The following is a 17,036-nucleotide window of genomic DNA, read 5'->3' as shown; positions in this document are numbered from 1 at the left end:
AGAGAGAGAGAGAGAGAGAGAGAGAGAGAGAGAGAGAGAGAGAGAGATGCTGTACCACTAGACTAGTCCTGTAATGAGCTCTTGTGAATTCAAACTACAAGAGAGACTGAAAGGAACTCAATGGCTCCCCCCCCCCCCCGAGAGAAAAAATACTGTGCAGGCAGAAAACAAAATAAAAAAAAATTGAGAACCAGCCCAGGAGGTCCAAATAATTGACATCTCAGGAAAAAAAAAATAGAAACAGTGGCAGAGGCTATCAAGAAACAAAATAAACTTCATACACATATATACACCATCTAGTTGACATCAATTTTAAGATTAAAAAAAAGCAATTTACAATAAGCACAAATACAGGAAAGTGGACTAACTGTGAAATTTAGAAAGCTGGAGACTGACTTTTAGAAGGTGAAAACACAGTTCTTTGCAGACCTGAAAAGCTGTCTATTGCCTGTCCTTCAGTGTTGGGGAACTAGAACATATCAGTAAATTGCTTTCAAAATACAGCAGGAAATTAGTAAATTTCCAATGCAGAATTTTATTCAGAGTCAGTTTAGGGGGAGAACACAGTAAATATAACCACTTTTTTAAAATAATTAAAATATAGTTAAATCATTTCCTTTCCTTCCATCCACCCCGTCCCCCCATTTAAACCCCTTGCACTCTCTCAAATTCATGGCCATTTATAAAAATGTTGATTTACACACACACACACACAAATTGTTTTAAAGGAAGGCAAATTTACAGTGGGTCAAACAAAATCAATTTGTTTTTGAAAGAGGCCATCAGTCAGTTCCAACTGGAGGTCCTGGGAAGGATTCCCAGGTGAGAAGCTGGTTTGGGGACCTACATAGGAGGGTAAGCTGTTCTAGGAAAGAAACAGCACTGGCCTGATGTAGGGCTGTTGACGGCTAGCCTAGGGAAGTCAGGCTTGTGTGTAGTTCCTTAGCTGATATTTGAATCAATGGATTTGCCTGTGCTATACTTTTTGGTTTCTTCTGCCTTAGATAATGGAACGAGCTCTGTTCCACATGGACAACACCTACAAGATCCCCAACATTCGTGGTACTGGGAGGATTTGTAAGACTAATCTGCCCTCCAACACAGCCTTCCGAGGCTTTGGGGGTCCTCAGGGGATGCTAATCGCAGAACACTGGATGAGTGAGGTCGCTGTAACCTGTGGGCTACCTGCAGAGGAGGTGAGCTGCTCTCACTAACGGTGGTAAGCCCTTTTTGGGGAAAGAGTGACTCTTACATGGGGCATTCCCTGGGGCAGGGCATGTAAACAGGCACTGCAGAGGGATCAGAAGCTGACAAGACCTAATCTCTCTCTCTTGTACAGGTACGAAGGAAGAACATGTACAAAGAAGGGGACCTGACTCACTTCAACCAGAAGCTGGAGGGGTTCACCCTGCCCAGGTGCTGGGACGAATGCATAGCAAGCTCCCAGTATCATGCTCGAAAGATGGAAGTGGAGAAATTCAACAGGTAAGCCTAGCGTGGGGAGTGTGCTGTTCTGATGCTCTGTTGTTTTGCTGTGGTCCAGCCTTTCTTCTGTTCCCAAATAACATGCTGATGGTTCAGTGGACAACTTCTGAGACTGCTGAACCTGCTGGCTCATTGACAGTTTTCTCTTTAAAATCTGTGGATGATCTTTAGGCCAGGAACAAGGAACCTCCTGTCTTCACTCAGCATCAGAGACATCCATTGAGGTTCATCTGTATCCATTTGTGTGCCTCCTGAGAGTATCACATTATTGAGAGCATTGGCTGGGGGCCAAGAACACCACAGTTATGTGTCTACCTTTGAAACTGACAAATGCATTTGACTTTGGCAGTCATTCAGTTTCTTTGAAGTGGGCCTCAGTTTGCTCATCTGTAAAGTGGGAATTACTATATTGGCTCTGTCTTCTTCACAGTTATTTATTTGAACAAAAATATAGAGAAAACATTGTTATCTTTCCCTCAGGACAAGGGCAGTCGAAGGTCATAAGGACATACTGTCTAAATGTGAATTTTACTTAGGGAGGAAATTTGACAGTCCTTTGGTGTCTGTGTCACCTGCAATGGAAGACCAGAGACCTAGATTTACACCAGTTTCATTTTTGTCTACTCTATGACAGTGACTGTATAGGTGGCTTCAAGGATGTCCTGTTCTGACTTAATACGAGGGTGATAATGGAAATATACTCAACTAGACATAAATATATATTCTACAAGAAGGCTCTTTTCAGACCAGGCTGGGTAGCACACACTTTCAATGCCAACACTTGGGAGGTCCAGGCAGGCAGATATCTGTGAGTTCTAGGCCTGAAAGTTCTACAGAGTGAGACTTTGAATTTTTTTTTTCTTTCCAGGGAGAATTGTTGGAAAAAGAGAGGGCTGTGTATAATCCCGACTAAGTTTGGAATAAGCTTCACACTTCCTTTTCTGAACCAGGTAATTGCTTTAGGTAACTTGGCCCATGCTGGATTGGGATACCATTCCATTACTGATTTTGGGGGGAGGGGTTGGATAAAAGAAATCTCTCATCATTGGCCTAACTAGGAGGCTCTCTCTTCTGCTGAAATAAAATGAAATCTGTATATTCCTACTAGAGTAGTGTGTGGAGGAGGGGTGAGACGGGGATCTGGGATCTTCTAGTTTTTGCCCTCCATGGTTACAAGACTATGCACAGACACTCAGCTCCCATATTCTCTTTCTTCAGGCATAGCATAGGGACAGAGAGAAGTGACCTATTTCCTATGACTCCTGAAGGGTTACTTAATTAAATAATGAGGTTTATACTGCATAATTTTTGCCTGGGTCTTTAAAAAAAAAAAAACTAACCGTGGGTGATGGTTTTCTTCCTGGGCTTCATATCTTAAGTTTCAAAGCTTGAGCTGAGTCAGGATTTACCAAATGTTGTGGCTGGCCTTCTTCTTCCTTAGGGAGGTGCTCTGGTCCACGTGTACACTGATGGGTCAGTGCTGTTGACACATGGAGGAACTGAGATGGGTCAAGGCCTTCACACCAAGATGGTTCAGGTGAGAAGCCTGGGGACCACGTCTGGGATATCTGGTGTCCAGAAAGATGCTGGGTGAAGCTGAGCAGTGTGATGTGCCAGTAGAAGCAGCAAGCCTGAGAGCACATTTACAAATGGCCGTGGACCAGGCTTCTCCCCTCTTATCTGTGCTAAAGGCTTGACTAGACAATCCCCCAGGATATGTCTATTACCAAGAGCTCCTTGAATGTACGAAAACAGCTAATTTTTTCAACTTGGTGAGACCTCACAGGGGAGTTGGGCTAATGGTGCTGGATCACAGTTGGAACATCTGCTTGGTTCTTGAGGTCTATCCAGACTTAAAAAGAAATTCTAGAATTTGCTTAAAATAGGCTTATAGATGTCTTAGCCAACCAGATCCTACAAAAAGTGTTCCTTCAAACCCAGCCAGGTGTGACAACCTTCCAGAATCAACAGGATAGAGCTTACAAGATTGGGAAGAGGGCAGTCTAGTTCCATGATAACCTCTTTTCTAGAGATTGATGTCTCCTTTGTTGCAGGTTGCCAGCCGAGCTCTGAAGATCCCCACCTCCAAGATCCATATAACGGAGACAAGCACTAACACTGTCCCCAACACCTCTCCCACAGCTGCCTCTGCCAGTGCTGACATCAATGGCCAGGCCATTTATGTACGTGAGGAGCCTAAGGGAGCAGCTGGGGATGCGCTCTGGGTTGGGGTCTCAAGAGGTTCCCTTGATGGTCTGTAATAGGATCTTTGGCTATGGTCATGACTTCATTCTGCTAAGAGGAGGATGCTCTTCCTCCATATGCCCAGCTAGTAGGGAAACTCCAGCCTAATCATGTCTATCAAAGCCAGGAGAGTTGGGTCCAGAGTAGGAAGGGGATTGGAATGAAAACAGTGGCTTCTGGGAAGGAATACTAGTCACAAGATAGTCTGTTAAAATTGATATTTGCCTATTGGGTTGGCTGGATTCCAGATACTTACTTCTTTCTCACATGAGAGATATCCTCAAACAAGAAGCATGCTAGGGGAAGCTACCTCCCTGGGGCTCCATCAGGAGTTCTCTCTCTGTCAGCCTAGGCATGGTGTCAGGAGGGATCTCTAGACAAGGGCCAATGGTGGCTTACTATGCAGGCCATTGAGCTGTGCAGGTGGCTTAGGTGTCACGTGGTACAGAGGGTCGAGCACTGATGTGTCTGGTGTCTGGTGGGGTTCCTCTAGGAAGCATGTCAGACCATACTGAAAAGGCTGGAACCCTTCAAGAAAAAGAAACCCAAAGGCTCCTGGGAGGACTGGGTAAGTCTGAGGTGGTCCAAGCTGCTTTCTGCAAAGGAGAAGTACATCAGCTACAGCAGGGCTTCTGTCCCTACTTAACACATGTAGGAGATGATGACCAGTTCACTTACATGTAGATGGTGAGCTCTGTCTGAGTCACAGGGCCGGAACAGGCTCATGCTTGTGGAGATTAGGGCCCTGGCCCCTCTAAGCCTTAAAGGATGGATTGTCTGCCTTAAGCACCTCCATATGATGGCTTGGCTCACTCAGATATGAATCTACACATATGTCAACAGGCCCAATGAGGTGCATCTTCTTAAAACTCCATGTCTCTGAGGGCCTCCCTGGCAGTCCCTCCTCTCACTCAACTTTTGAGTCTAGGGCAACTGAAATGTCATCCATGAGAGATCTAGATGTCCCATTAGATGCTAGGTGTGACAGAACAGAAAATCCCAAGAAGAATGAGCCTATTTGTCTGAATTCTTTCTACACTAGATGTCGGCATGCAAAGAATTCTCAGAGGTATTGCATGCCTGTAATCCTAGGTAGAGGCAGGGGGATTATGAGTTAGAGGTCAGCCTGAGCAATGTAAAAAGACACTATCTCAAGGAGTCAAGGGGTGGGGAGATAGCTCGATGTAGAACAGTTACCTGAGATATGCAAGGTCCTAGGTTCAACTTCTAGCTGTGCAAAAGACACACACACACACACACACACACACACACATCCACATACAGGCATACATGCACACACAGGCACACATGCATATGTATGCACACACACTGGCACACATGCACATGTATGCACACACATACATGCACACACACAGGCACACATCACATGTATACACACACACATGCACACACACAAGGAGAGGGAGATATCAAAATGGGACTGTTCATGAAGCAAATGGTAGTACAACCCACCTCACCAGATTCTGAAAAAACAAGCTACCGTGTCACATCTACTCTTTTCCTCGCCCTGACTGATCTTAACTTCCCTTTCCACACTCCGGTCCTTACATACCATATACATGAAGACTGCTCAACTCTGATTTAATTCTGGTGGTTTGTGTATAGATTTGCCAGGCAATCGGAATAGTTTTCACAACAGCCTTGATGATTATTTTCTTTCACTGAACCAGTGAAACTCTTTGTCCTGTGCTGTCAGTGATGTAGTCCAGTGTCCATTATGAGCAGATAACACAGATAAGTAACCCACAGTCACCAATGTATGTATTATATTACATGCCTAGTATAGATGCTAGGTCAAAAATCATTTTCTTACAGCCTTTAGTTTTCTCATCTGCAATATGGGAGTGACGATAGCTTAGTAGTGGGCCGGGTCTTTAGAAACCACAGTTGTCCCTTCCTGATGGCCGTTGTCTTCCTCAGGTCATGGATGCCTACACTAGTGCAGTGAGCTTGTCTGCTACTGGATTTTATAAGTGAGTATGATCTTCGTCCTGCCCACTTCCGAGTGCTGACAACTCTGAGTGCTGGTTAGCCCATGGCCAGACAAAATCAGCACCCCTAAAATCTTCATCACGTCAGTGGGACTCATGCTGGTCTCATTCAGTCTAAAGATGCTTCGTCATGTACAATTACCAAGTATGAGGGAACAGACACAGGAACTGCTGTATTAGAAGACTCCAGTTCCAGACCTTTGAGTGTGCTATTTCCTAGAGGAAGGATGAATCTGTCCTGCATTCCACAGGATATGGCACTGAGCTGCACCATGACAGATGTTTGAGCAACCTGTGTGTTTCCTTGTGCAGAACACTGGATTTCTTCAAAATGACTCCCTCAGGAGAACATGAGGATTTAGAGCCTGTGATCTCCTTACCACATACAGAGTATGGTGGAACTTTATTAGTGCAGTGAGGGATGGAAGGGAACACATACATTGGATACTCTTAAAATTGTGTCACCGTGTGATTAGCTAGAGACCTCTCCCATTCAGATTTGGAGTTATAAAAAGATATGATTATAGCTATTGTCCTATTGCTATGGTAAAATGCCCTGTCAAGAATAATGTGTGGGAGAAAGGGGTTAGCTCACAAGTCTAGGTTACAATCCGTTGTTGCAGTAGCAGGAGCTTGTGTGACTGGGTCACAGCACATCCACCATCAGGGGCAGAGAAGAAGCATCCGTGCTTGCTCATACTCAGCTTGCCTCCTTCCCTCGTATATGGTCCAGGGCTCGGCCCATGACATGATGATGCTCATTCAGGATGGTTTCTTTCCACTCCAATTAACCAAACCAGGAACAGCCCTCATAGATAGGTCCACAGTCCAGACCAATCTAAACAGTCCCTCACTGAGACTCTATCCAGACGATTCCAGATGGTATCAAGTTGACAATTAAAATTAGCCATTGTCATGTTTCTGGGAAATTTAACTTAAAGCTTTCCAAGTTTGATTTAAAACGTCTTGAATGAATATGTGATTATCATGAGCTACATCACACACACACACACACACACACACACACACACACACACACACACACACACACACTCTCCAGTAAGGACACACCTCCTAATAGTACCACTACCTATAGATGAGCATTCAAGCACATGAGTCTATGGGGGACAAACCTATTCAAACCACCACAATCACCTAGACAAACGAGAAGAAGTCAGAGGTCAAAACAGTGAGGTTTCTCCGGGGTTGAGTCTTGCCCTCAGCCTGTGTTAGTTTGGTTAGAGGGTGAGCTCTGGTCAGATCACCTCACATCATTTCTATGCAGCATAGTTTATAGGTATATAAGTATTATATACATGCATTACACATAGTCACATAAACATACATTATATAGTAAGTGTATGTACAATATATAATTACATAGTTATGCTGTATTTCAACCTCTGGGTGTGTGAGCACACGTTTATATGGTTCATATATTATGGCAATTGTACAGGGCACTTAGACACAGAAAGGGAAACGCACACACAACGTAACATCTGTATATCTTAATAACATTTTGCTCAAATCACTTGTTGAAGTTCCAAAGGGGCCAGGAGATGGGAGGACCTCGGGGATGCACCCAGGTTGGTATGAGACCCTGTTCTTGTGACCTTTCACCTGGTCAGGCAGGTGAGCTTGTGAGAACAAGTCCAGTGTGGTCCCATTCAGAGCCTCAGTGCTGAGACCTTGGATTCTGGCTCACTCACTTACTTTTTAAGGAGTGATTTCCACATTCTCCATGAGTCATAGCATAACTGTCTCTGTTATCACTACCATGTAGAAAGCGACACGCTTCCGATAAATGCTGCCAGGTTGTACACAACGCTTATACCATGGCTTTGGAGAAATGAAACATAAGCAAAATGCTCTGGAATATCTCATTTTCATGAAAAGTTCAGATTATTAGAAATGTATAGGCTTTGGAGGAGGATGGCTGAGTGGAAAAACAAGACCTTTAGGACTTACAGATTTATGGGGCAAAACATGTGTATGAAAAGGAGTGGGTTTGTCTAACACACATAAACCCTTTTTTCTTTTCTCTTCCAGGACACCCAACCTTGGCTACAGCTTTGAGACAAACTCTGGGAATCCCTTCCATTATTTCAGTTATGGGGTGGCTTGCTCTGAAGTAGAAATTGACTGCTTAACAGGGGATCATAAGGTAAGACATTTGCAACATGTTAGCCTAAGAAAGAAGAGGAGAAAAACAATAGAATTGCAATCTGAGTGGCTGGCCCAGGCCTGCTCTCTGGTTAGGAAATAAGGCTTACACCAGAGGCAGGGGATTGCTTCATGAAGGCCAGAGAGCACATACTGTAGACCTTGAGCCCCGTAGTTTCTGCCTCCACCATTTGACTGTTGCTGTAGTGAAACTGGCCATGTGGGACTGTGTGGGACTGTGAGGGACTGTGTGGGACTGTGAGGAACTGTGAGGGACTGTGCCGGGCTGTGCAGAGCTGTGTAGGACTGTGAGGGACTGTGCGGGGCTGGGCAGGGCTGTGCGGGACTGTGCTCCAGAAAAGACTACTTCTGCCCACTGCAGTTTAAACTGAAGATAATTTTTCTGTGGCACAAATATCTTCTTCCTGTATTTTTCAGTCATTTATTTTTAGTTTTTTTCTTATTTGGGGGAGGAAACCCAGGGACCCATGCATACAAGGCCAGCAATCTACCCGCTAAATTATGCCCTCAGCCCTTTGGCTATTTAATGATGTAGCTATTACCTTAGAGGCTCTAAAACCAGCATACTTTGGATTTAGCCACAATATACTTTGTTGACTGCTTTCTCACAGATTTGCCCAGACTCGGATTCAAAACCCCAATCCCTGGAGATTTTCTCTTACCACTCATGTATGGATGTGTAGCAAGATCAGCTCTGACACACCTTTTACTTAGCTGCTGATATCTCAAATGTCAGCTTCAATAGTGGCAGTCCAGGTGTGGTGGGAAGCTCTGTTTCAGCCTGCTCAGGGCTTCGTGCTTGAGAATGTGGTATTTGAATTGGGATTTGCAATCTAAGAGTTATCAAAACACACAGTGGGATTTCAGGTATTCTGTTCTTAAACTGTTTTTCCATCCACAGAATCTCCGTACAGATATCATCATGGATGTTGGTTCCAGCTTGAATCCAGCCATTGATATTGGACAAGTAAGGTCTATGGGAGATCAGGGTAGTAACAGAGTAAATAGGCCAGCAGTGCCCACCCCACCCTGCTAACTGAAGGTCAGCAGCTACACAGCGTGGCATCATTTTTTAAGAGGCAGAGAATAGCACTTTGGGCACCTCATTCTGAGTAAGAGTCAGATTGATGATCATTCATCCAACTCTCAAGGCAGAAAACAAATAAATATACATTAACCTGGAAAGGGAAGCTGCACACCCCAGACACCAATATGGTTCGTGAGGAAACAATAGATCCTCACATGTCACACATACATACATACATACATACACACACACACACACACTTATACCCACATAGATACACACATACACACATACATACACTCCTACACACATAGATACACACATACACACACATATACACACACAGGAGACAAAAAAGGAGGGAGCAAGGGAGAAGGGGTAGAAGGAGAAAGGAAGGAAGGGGGGGAGGGGGGGAGGGAGGGAGGAGTAGATAGAGAGGTTGAGTAGCTGGGAAGGAGCACATGGAGAGGGCAGTAGAGACTGGTGCTGATTCCTAGGCCGTAGAGTTTGAGGTCAGAAAAACTGGATGCCTCCGCACTGCTCACTGACCCAGCCCGTTAGATAAATTACTTTCTAGGAAGTAAATGGTACTAAGACTGGGGTGGTAGAGGGATGCCAAAAGGCATGAGCTCAACCATGAGTAGGAAAAGAATTTCTCAAATGAAAACCAGTTTTGGGAAATAAGGGATTCATAGACTAGGTCAAGCTGGAGAAGACAAGAGGGAGGGAACGCAATTTGAGATAGGTGCATCTGGTAGAAAATATGAGTACATTTCTAAAAAAATATAAAAGGCTAATTTACTCTTTAGTCATCACACACACACACACACACACACACACACACACACACACACACACGGTCTGCTTGGGAAGTGCCCTCTGTAGGCAGGCGTTCATCAAGTACTATGGATACAAAGATTATCGACAGTGCCCTCTTGTGTTTGTGGGTCTGGCAGTGCCACATATTCTTCTGACTAGGGATGGGAGGGCAGTTGGGGACCAGGATAGTGTAGAGGATGCCCTAGATCTATAAGCCTTAGTGGGGACACTTCTTCCCAGAAGACAGGCAAGGGTGAGAGCCCAACAAGACCGGAGGTACATTTCAAAGGATTTACTCCTCCAGAAATCCCTCCAATGAGCTTGTTTCCTGGTGTTGGCTCACCAGTGTAAGATGGAGACAGCACTTCCAGCCACACAGTGGCAGGTTTTAGAGAGAAATGGTACCTACCACTCTGCCAACATGTTCTGAGCAGAGGCATGTTCTGCTTGAGACCAAGTTCAGTGACCCGCCAATAGGTATACCTTAGTACTGTGGTAAGAGCCAGACAGGAATTTGAAGGCTGTTTTAGCTCCCTTCCAGGCCCCAACTATGTAGGTCAGGTTTTGCATCCATTGTAGTCATCAGTATCTGTTGTCCTGGGACCGGAGGGAGGTTGTAACCATGGTCACCTTCTGTCCTGCAGGTGGAAGGGGCATTTGTCCAGGGCCTTGGTCTCTTCACTATGGAGGAGCTGCACTACTCCCCTGATGGGAGCCTGCATACTCGTGGCCCCAGTACCTACAAGATCCCTGCATTTGGCAGCATCCCCATTGAATTCAGAGTATCCCTGCTCCGGGACTGCCCCAACAAAAGGGCCATTTATGCATCCAAGGTACTGTGGCTATGTGCTGCCTTCTAACCTCCAGGATGGGAGACCACTGTGGGGGATAAGGAGTTTCAGTCACCCGCCTGGTGGGTCTGCAAGGGATCCTTCTGAAAGAAGGGAGAGGATTGGCACTGACCTTGGTAAGGAAGCAGAGCTGAGGACCGAAGGAACTGGGCTGAGGAGGACATGTCCTGATCAAGCTGACTGAAGCTGGCTCCTTTAGCAAATCTTATGGATCAAAGCCTGATCTATGCTGCTCTCTGTGATACATTCTGGTCCTTGATCCTCAGGGATGATTTCATAGATACAGCATCTCCGTGTTCTTGTGAGAATATAACAAATTCACTGCAGAGGAGGGGAGCATCTCCCAACACATTCTGTCATCCCCACTAGTTGTTGAGATCCAACCTTAAAACAGCACTAACGAGGCTGGGGAACTGTGCACAGAGAGCTTCCTTCATTCCTATCCATAAAAATCACAGACCACGGATGAGAATCAACCTAGCTTATCAATGTAGTCCTGTGTCTCTGAGGAAGGAAAACCATGACTTGTAGCTGATGAAGTATTTTCTCACGTCATGGTTCACTATTCTGTTGAGGGTGGGTAGGGTCTGGGACATTGTCACCTTGGCCACGGGTTCTTACAAAGTACCATGTGTTAGGGTCACTAGATTCATGAGAAAAATATATCTCTGGGGATTACAAATCCAGAAATTTTGATCCTGTAGTTCAAGGAGGCAGAACCTCAAAACATACATTTTAATAAGTATCCTTGGTGATTCTGATGCAGGTGGTTTTCCATCTATGCCTCATGGGGAAAAAGAGTCAACCTCTATTAGGAGGTACATGTAATCCTAGCAGATCTGTACATGTAATTACACCGTGTATTTAGCATTGCTGTCAAGGATGCAGATAGACTATCCCCCTGGGACAGTAAGTGAGGGAGAGCCTAAAACTCATGCCAAGCTTTTGATCTATAAAACAGTAGCCAGGTTTGGTGGTGCACATTTGTAATCCTGGCCTTTCAGAGGCTGAGATAGGATAATTTCTAAAAGTTCAAGGACAACCTGGGCTACATAGGAAGTACCAAGGCCAGGCAGGACTTCATAGTCAAACCCTGTCTCAGTAATCAAAATGATTATTTAATATAACTTTCAAAGATATATCATGTAATTATTTAATGTGCGTTTTATGGTATCATCAGAAAAAATTACATAGTAGGAGCTAAAAGAAAATCTTATGAAGATCAGCCATTTAAGAAATAGTTTCTCAGGCCTTTATTAGTTTTGGCTGTCTCTTTTTGGCTCATTTGCTGTGGACCCGTCAGTACTGGGTGGAGTTGTTCACGGGTATCACTTGACATCTATCTCAGTGCAAGGCTCATAGCCTGGCCTCCTGGGTCTGTGTGATGAGGTAGTCTGGAGCCACTCTGGTTGATTCTCTGTTCTATGTTCCTTCCATTCAGGCTGTTGGGGAGCCACCTCTTTTCCTGGCTTCTTCTATCTTCTTTGCCATCAAAGATGCCATTCGAGCAGCCCGAGCTCAGCGAGATAATAATGCAAAACAACTTTTCCAGCTAGACAGCCCTGCCACTCCGGAGAAGATCCGAAATGCTTGTGTGGACCAGTTCACCACCCTGGTAGGATACTTCAACAAATTCCCACTCCACGCCGGGGTTAGACAGGCACTAACTGGCAGAACTGAGGGCAAGGCACTACAGGGAAAAGAAATGTTAGCCTCTGTTTCACCCGGGTAGGCTTGGGTCAAGGATTACCTTCCCTGAGCCATGTGTGACACTTAGCTGAACTTGCAAGAGAATAATGAACACCCCCTTTGAAGTTGCCGCTTACACATGGGCTTCTTTCTTGGTGGGAGGGATGAGGAACATACAGCCATTTGTTACCTGGAAATTTCATCATTTCCAGCTGGCTTCAGGTAACGGCTAAATCTGCAGAACAGCCCAGCCTTTGCTGTTAATCACTATCATCTGGGTGACTCCTCTGTTAAAATACCATGTGAGGCGCTGTGGGGAGGGAAGGGGAAGGAAATAACATGATTGATTAATGATGTTTCTTTCAACATTACCATTTGCCCTCCTGATACTGGGGACATAGGTACGCTCAAGGACTTTGCAGCCTTTTGGGAAAGCAGATGGCCACATTATGTGGTGACTGATTCCCGCCCTGTAGGGGCATGTAGTAGAGTGGTGGTCCTCAATTGTCCTACCTGTATCCTTTGATACAGTTGTGATGACCCCCAACCATAAAATTATTTTCATTGCTACTGTAATTTTGCTACTGCTATGCATTTTAATGTAAATATCTGATATGCAGGATATCTGATATGCCACTCCCTAAGGGGTCATGACCCATAGGTTGAGAACTGCAGTAGTAGAGGAATGCTATGGCCCTCAGAATTTCTTTAGGAAGTCCCTCTGTTTTACTTTTGGTGGATGATGCCAGGGAAAAGGAGAACACACTAGGATCACTTTTTCCTCCATAGGATCTCAATGCTAGCTTAGCCTACATTGTGTGATACAGTAGCTATGCACAGAAAACTCTTATTATACTTAAAACCTCTGAATTGGCGACATTTCCTAGCCTTTGGCTTTATAGGTGAAGTGAGTACTTATTGCCTCTAATATGACAGGCATGAGGAATGGATAGGAGAGTCCTCATGGCAAGAAAAGTCTGCCCCCCAGACATCTATGCTGAGTGTGAAGGAGAAGGGTAGATTCCCAGGTAGGCCATTCTTGTGCTGTTGATAGCTTTCGCTTGGAGGACAGAACTGGAGAGCATGTCTTTTGCAGTCAAGCTCTCATGGCTTGTGGTACTTCATTCCTACGACCCAGAACCCATCATGATACCACTGCTGATGGTTACCCAAGCCCTGTATCTTTAACAAGAGTGGTACCTATGGGCAGGTTGCAAAGTTAGCTTTTTGCAAAGAGTGGGATGCAAAACTCAATCGTTTAAAGAGACTGGCACCTACCTAGATGCCACCAACCTAGACCAAAGACTTTTCTCTATAATGTCACTCCAGGGATTGGTGGGCTTGCGCGGGCAGCTGATTCCACATGACAGTTGTGCCTTTTAAGGACCTCAAGTGCTATGCATAAACGGACCACTAGACTGGCTGAAACATGGGAAGTGCTCAGTTAGAAATAAAGGAAGAACTAGGAACTTACGGGGTCCTGTGCTGGGAGTGTCCCCCATAGCTGAGGCTGTAAAATGGAGATTTGGTCTTGGCGTGGTGTTGGTTGTGGTGTGTATGGGACAGAGTGGAAGGGACACCATAGGAAAGACACGGCAATGAGAACTCTTTCATTTCTTCCTAGTGTATCACCGGAACATCAGAAAACTGTAAATCCTGGTCTGTGCGGGTCTGAAGAGAAGGTCCCAGCAGTGTTTTGTACTACAGCGATGATTCCTTGGAGTCAGAAGTACATACTGCAGCATCCAGATTTCCACACGCCACCTGGGACTCAGCGGGATGGCATTTTCAAGAAAATGGAATGCGTTGAGAGAATTTCCATCCAATTAAGAGTTGCAAACAAAACAATAAGCAAATAGGGAGCTACTGTCCTAAGTGGCAGCTCAGCGGCCTGGGTAATGTTGAGTCCATCTTGATCACGTGTCTGAAAGGAGTTTAGGAAGTATTTGCACTATGTCCCCACTCATGGAGTGGCCTGTGTAACCTGGGTTCTCACACACCACCTCCTAAAGCTCAATCCAAGGTTTCTCTAGCTCTGCACGCCTTCTTCAGAAAGCTGATATCTGTCAAGCCAGATATGAGCTTTGTGTTTATTGTGCTGTTGTAACCCCAGATCCACACATAATTTTTGTTGGGACAGCAGAGGGAGATTAAAACCTCTGACTACCTTTGCATCATGGAAGACAATAAAAAATGAAGTGAAATTGAGGTCAGTTCCAGTATTGTTTAGCTATTAAGGTTACTTTATTCTCTGGTGCAAAACTCCAACCAATCCAATCACTGAGTACCTACAGCTGGGTCTCCGCTCCCCCATCTGTGTATATATAAGATTCTGTTTAAGGCGTTCCCTTAGAATAATTTTTACCTAGGAGTTGTGATACTGAAATCAATATCAGCCAGAGGGGAAAACCTGAGTTTGTCTTCAAATGTGTGCCCTTCAAATGCCTTCTCTTCCTGTGATGCATTTTATTGGGAAATGAAAGAGTCAGACTACAATAATCACTAGGATCTTCCCCTGCTCCAAGTCTATAAATACGTGACCCGAAAACTCCCGTTACATAAGGGATCTGCAGCGATCAAAGACTTGGCCCCTTTTGCTCTTATGCAATGTCTGGGCCTAATGAACCCTGCGTAGATTCTTCCATTTGCTCGAAGTTGGTAAGGAAAACAGGAAAAGACAAGCCTCTTCTTTCACTGCTCAGGCAGGAGGTTCCAGCACAGCAGAGTACTGAATGGACTGTGTGATGGGGTCAGGTGCTTCCTTTCAAGCCCCCAGACTGCCAGACACAGCCTGCACGTCTGGCCATGGAAGACGAATAAGCAGAAATGATGCAGTCGGTTATGTCTGACGTCCTAATAAGTGTGTCTGTTAGCTGTTTGCCATACATTAAATGCTAGCATCTTCCATAGCCAGTCATTATTTCTAAAATGAATGAGCATGTACACACACACACACACACACACACACACTCACACACACACCATATTCTCTTTTTACTTTCTTGCTTTCCTCCTTCTGTCCCTCTCTCCTCCCCCAATCTTTTGGAGATAAGATCCCAGGCTAGCTTCAAACTTGTATAGCTGAACATAACCTTCAACTTATAATCCCCCTGCCTCTGCCTCCCAATTGCTAGGATTGCAGGCATCTGCCACCTTGTCCCAGTTATGGAGTGCTGGCATGGAATCTGGGGCTTTGTGAGCATTAGCAATTTATTATGGAGCAACCTCCCACCTACAAACACCTTTCAATGTATTCTAGATATGTTGCTCTTACAGTATGGCTGGGGTTGGCAATGCTTTAAACACAGAGCTGGTATTTATACTGAGCTATACAGACCTGGTTTAAATGATTTCTGGAAGGTTGTGAGATAGGACCTGAGATTTACCATTCATTAATGTGGTTCTACTGAGTGAGCAATGAATACGGGGACTCCCATGTGTGTTAAGCCTGAAGCAGAAACAGAGTGTTCTCAGGAACTCACCCAGTAAGTGTTTTGTGGACTGGAAATCTCCATGCTACTATGAATTGTTGACTTCCTAGGATACCTTCCCTTGCCTGCTGTCTTACCTTAATCCATACAGGGCCTCATACGGAGTGAGGTCCCTCCGTCTTTCTGGGGCTAGGCAACGTTGACTGCAGTGTGGCACTGCAACCTCTAGAGGGCGGTAGAAGCCCGAGGATAAGGCAGGCGGCTCCAGATGGCCCAGCAGCACGGCATCTGTGGTTATTACTAGGATACTGATTTAGGATCTAGGAGTAGATCAGATATCCTCAAGGGCCTCCCCGGGAGCCGGATTTGAACCTGACAGGCTGACAGAATCTTCTCAAAGGAGCTTTTTCAAGACATGGGTCAGCCGTGAGAGGACGAGAGCCAGATGGAAGGCTAGCAGGGGAAGGCAATTCTTGGTTTTTAAACATCTGCAACATGCCATGTGCCAAATTTAATGCTTTGTCTACAGAGCCTCATTTAATCTTCCAAGTGGCCCTAAGGGGTAGGTACTATAATCCCTGTGAGCACATGAGTGACACACCTTACTCTCACCCTGCTGGTGGTGAGGGGGTTAGCAAGACTGCTTACTCCTAGAAACCCACCAGCACCAGGGGTAAGGCTGAGAGACCTGACATACCATGGAGGGAATCAATCTTATTATCAGAATGGACCCCTGCTGTGCAGGACTCTGGAGGCATCAAAATCTCTACCCGCTCACTTGCAGGTGGGGTAAGGACTCCCTTATTGGGTCGGATAAGATAGTGACTTGTAGTAAGGGAAGCTGGGACTCCGAGTCCTACTCCAGGGGTAAGGTGGCTGGGTGCAGCGTGGAGAGGACAGGATGGTGGTCTTAAAGAGGAACCCTGGGCAAAAGATAAGAACAGAAATAGTTCTGGCTGATTGATTTATGACTGGGAACATCCCCGAGGAGCCTGTGTTATTTTTATCTGTAGCTGACGGAGCACTTGGAAGGCCAGTACTGCCTGTTTTGGATCTTGCAGCTTCCTTGAACGGCTGAGGCCTGAGGTCAGTCTGATGGCTCCAGACCCAGGAAGTTGCTCTTTTGTTTTTTTTCCGCTATCCTGAGGTAGAGAAAGACAAGGACATGTTCCTAAGTTGGAAGACAGATCCTGTGACTGTCCTGTCACCTGAAACAAAGCAGCCATTGACACTGATGGAAGTGACAGCCTCTGCCCAAAGGGATTCTGACATCATCTCTGCCCTTGAACTTCCA

At 45.3% G+C, this 17,036-nt stretch overlaps 1 protein-coding gene across 1 annotated transcript in view; it reads left to right on the top strand.

Annotated features, from left to right (window-relative positions):
• Xdh (xanthine dehydrogenase) overlaps window positions 1–14,524 on the top strand; it is a 64,412-nt gene extending 49,888 nt beyond the window's left edge. The window contains exons 20-31 of the mRNA XM_028779002.1: window positions 1,005–1,196; window positions 1,340–1,485; window positions 2,354–2,435; window positions 2,927–3,022; window positions 3,540–3,668; window positions 4,223–4,297; window positions 5,671–5,723; window positions 7,791–7,905; window positions 8,827–8,892; window positions 10,416–10,604; window positions 12,064–12,237; window positions 13,936–14,524. Of these exons, the coding sequence (XP_028634835.1) occupies window positions 1,005–1,196; window positions 1,340–1,485; window positions 2,354–2,435; window positions 2,927–3,022; window positions 3,540–3,668; window positions 4,223–4,297; window positions 5,671–5,723; window positions 7,791–7,905; window positions 8,827–8,892; window positions 10,416–10,604; window positions 12,064–12,237; window positions 13,936–13,986 (1,368 nt within the window). The 3' untranslated portion in view covers window positions 13,987–14,524. The remainder of the gene's footprint in view (window positions 1–1,004; window positions 1,197–1,339; window positions 1,486–2,353; window positions 2,436–2,926; window positions 3,023–3,539; window positions 3,669–4,222; window positions 4,298–5,670; window positions 5,724–7,790; window positions 7,906–8,826; window positions 8,893–10,415; window positions 10,605–12,063; window positions 12,238–13,935) is intronic.
• The last annotated feature ends 2,512 nt before the right edge of the window (window positions 14,525–17,036 follow it).

The sequence above is a fragment of the Grammomys surdaster genome, unplaced genomic scaffold (genome assembly GCF_004785775.1).
Source record: "Grammomys surdaster isolate TR1022 unplaced genomic scaffold, NIH_TR_1.0 343, whole genome shotgun sequence".
NCBI classification, from domain to species: domain Eukaryota; kingdom Metazoa; phylum Chordata; class Mammalia; order Rodentia; family Muridae; genus Grammomys; species Grammomys surdaster.
This window is presented reverse-complemented; position numbering and strand designations above follow the sequence as displayed.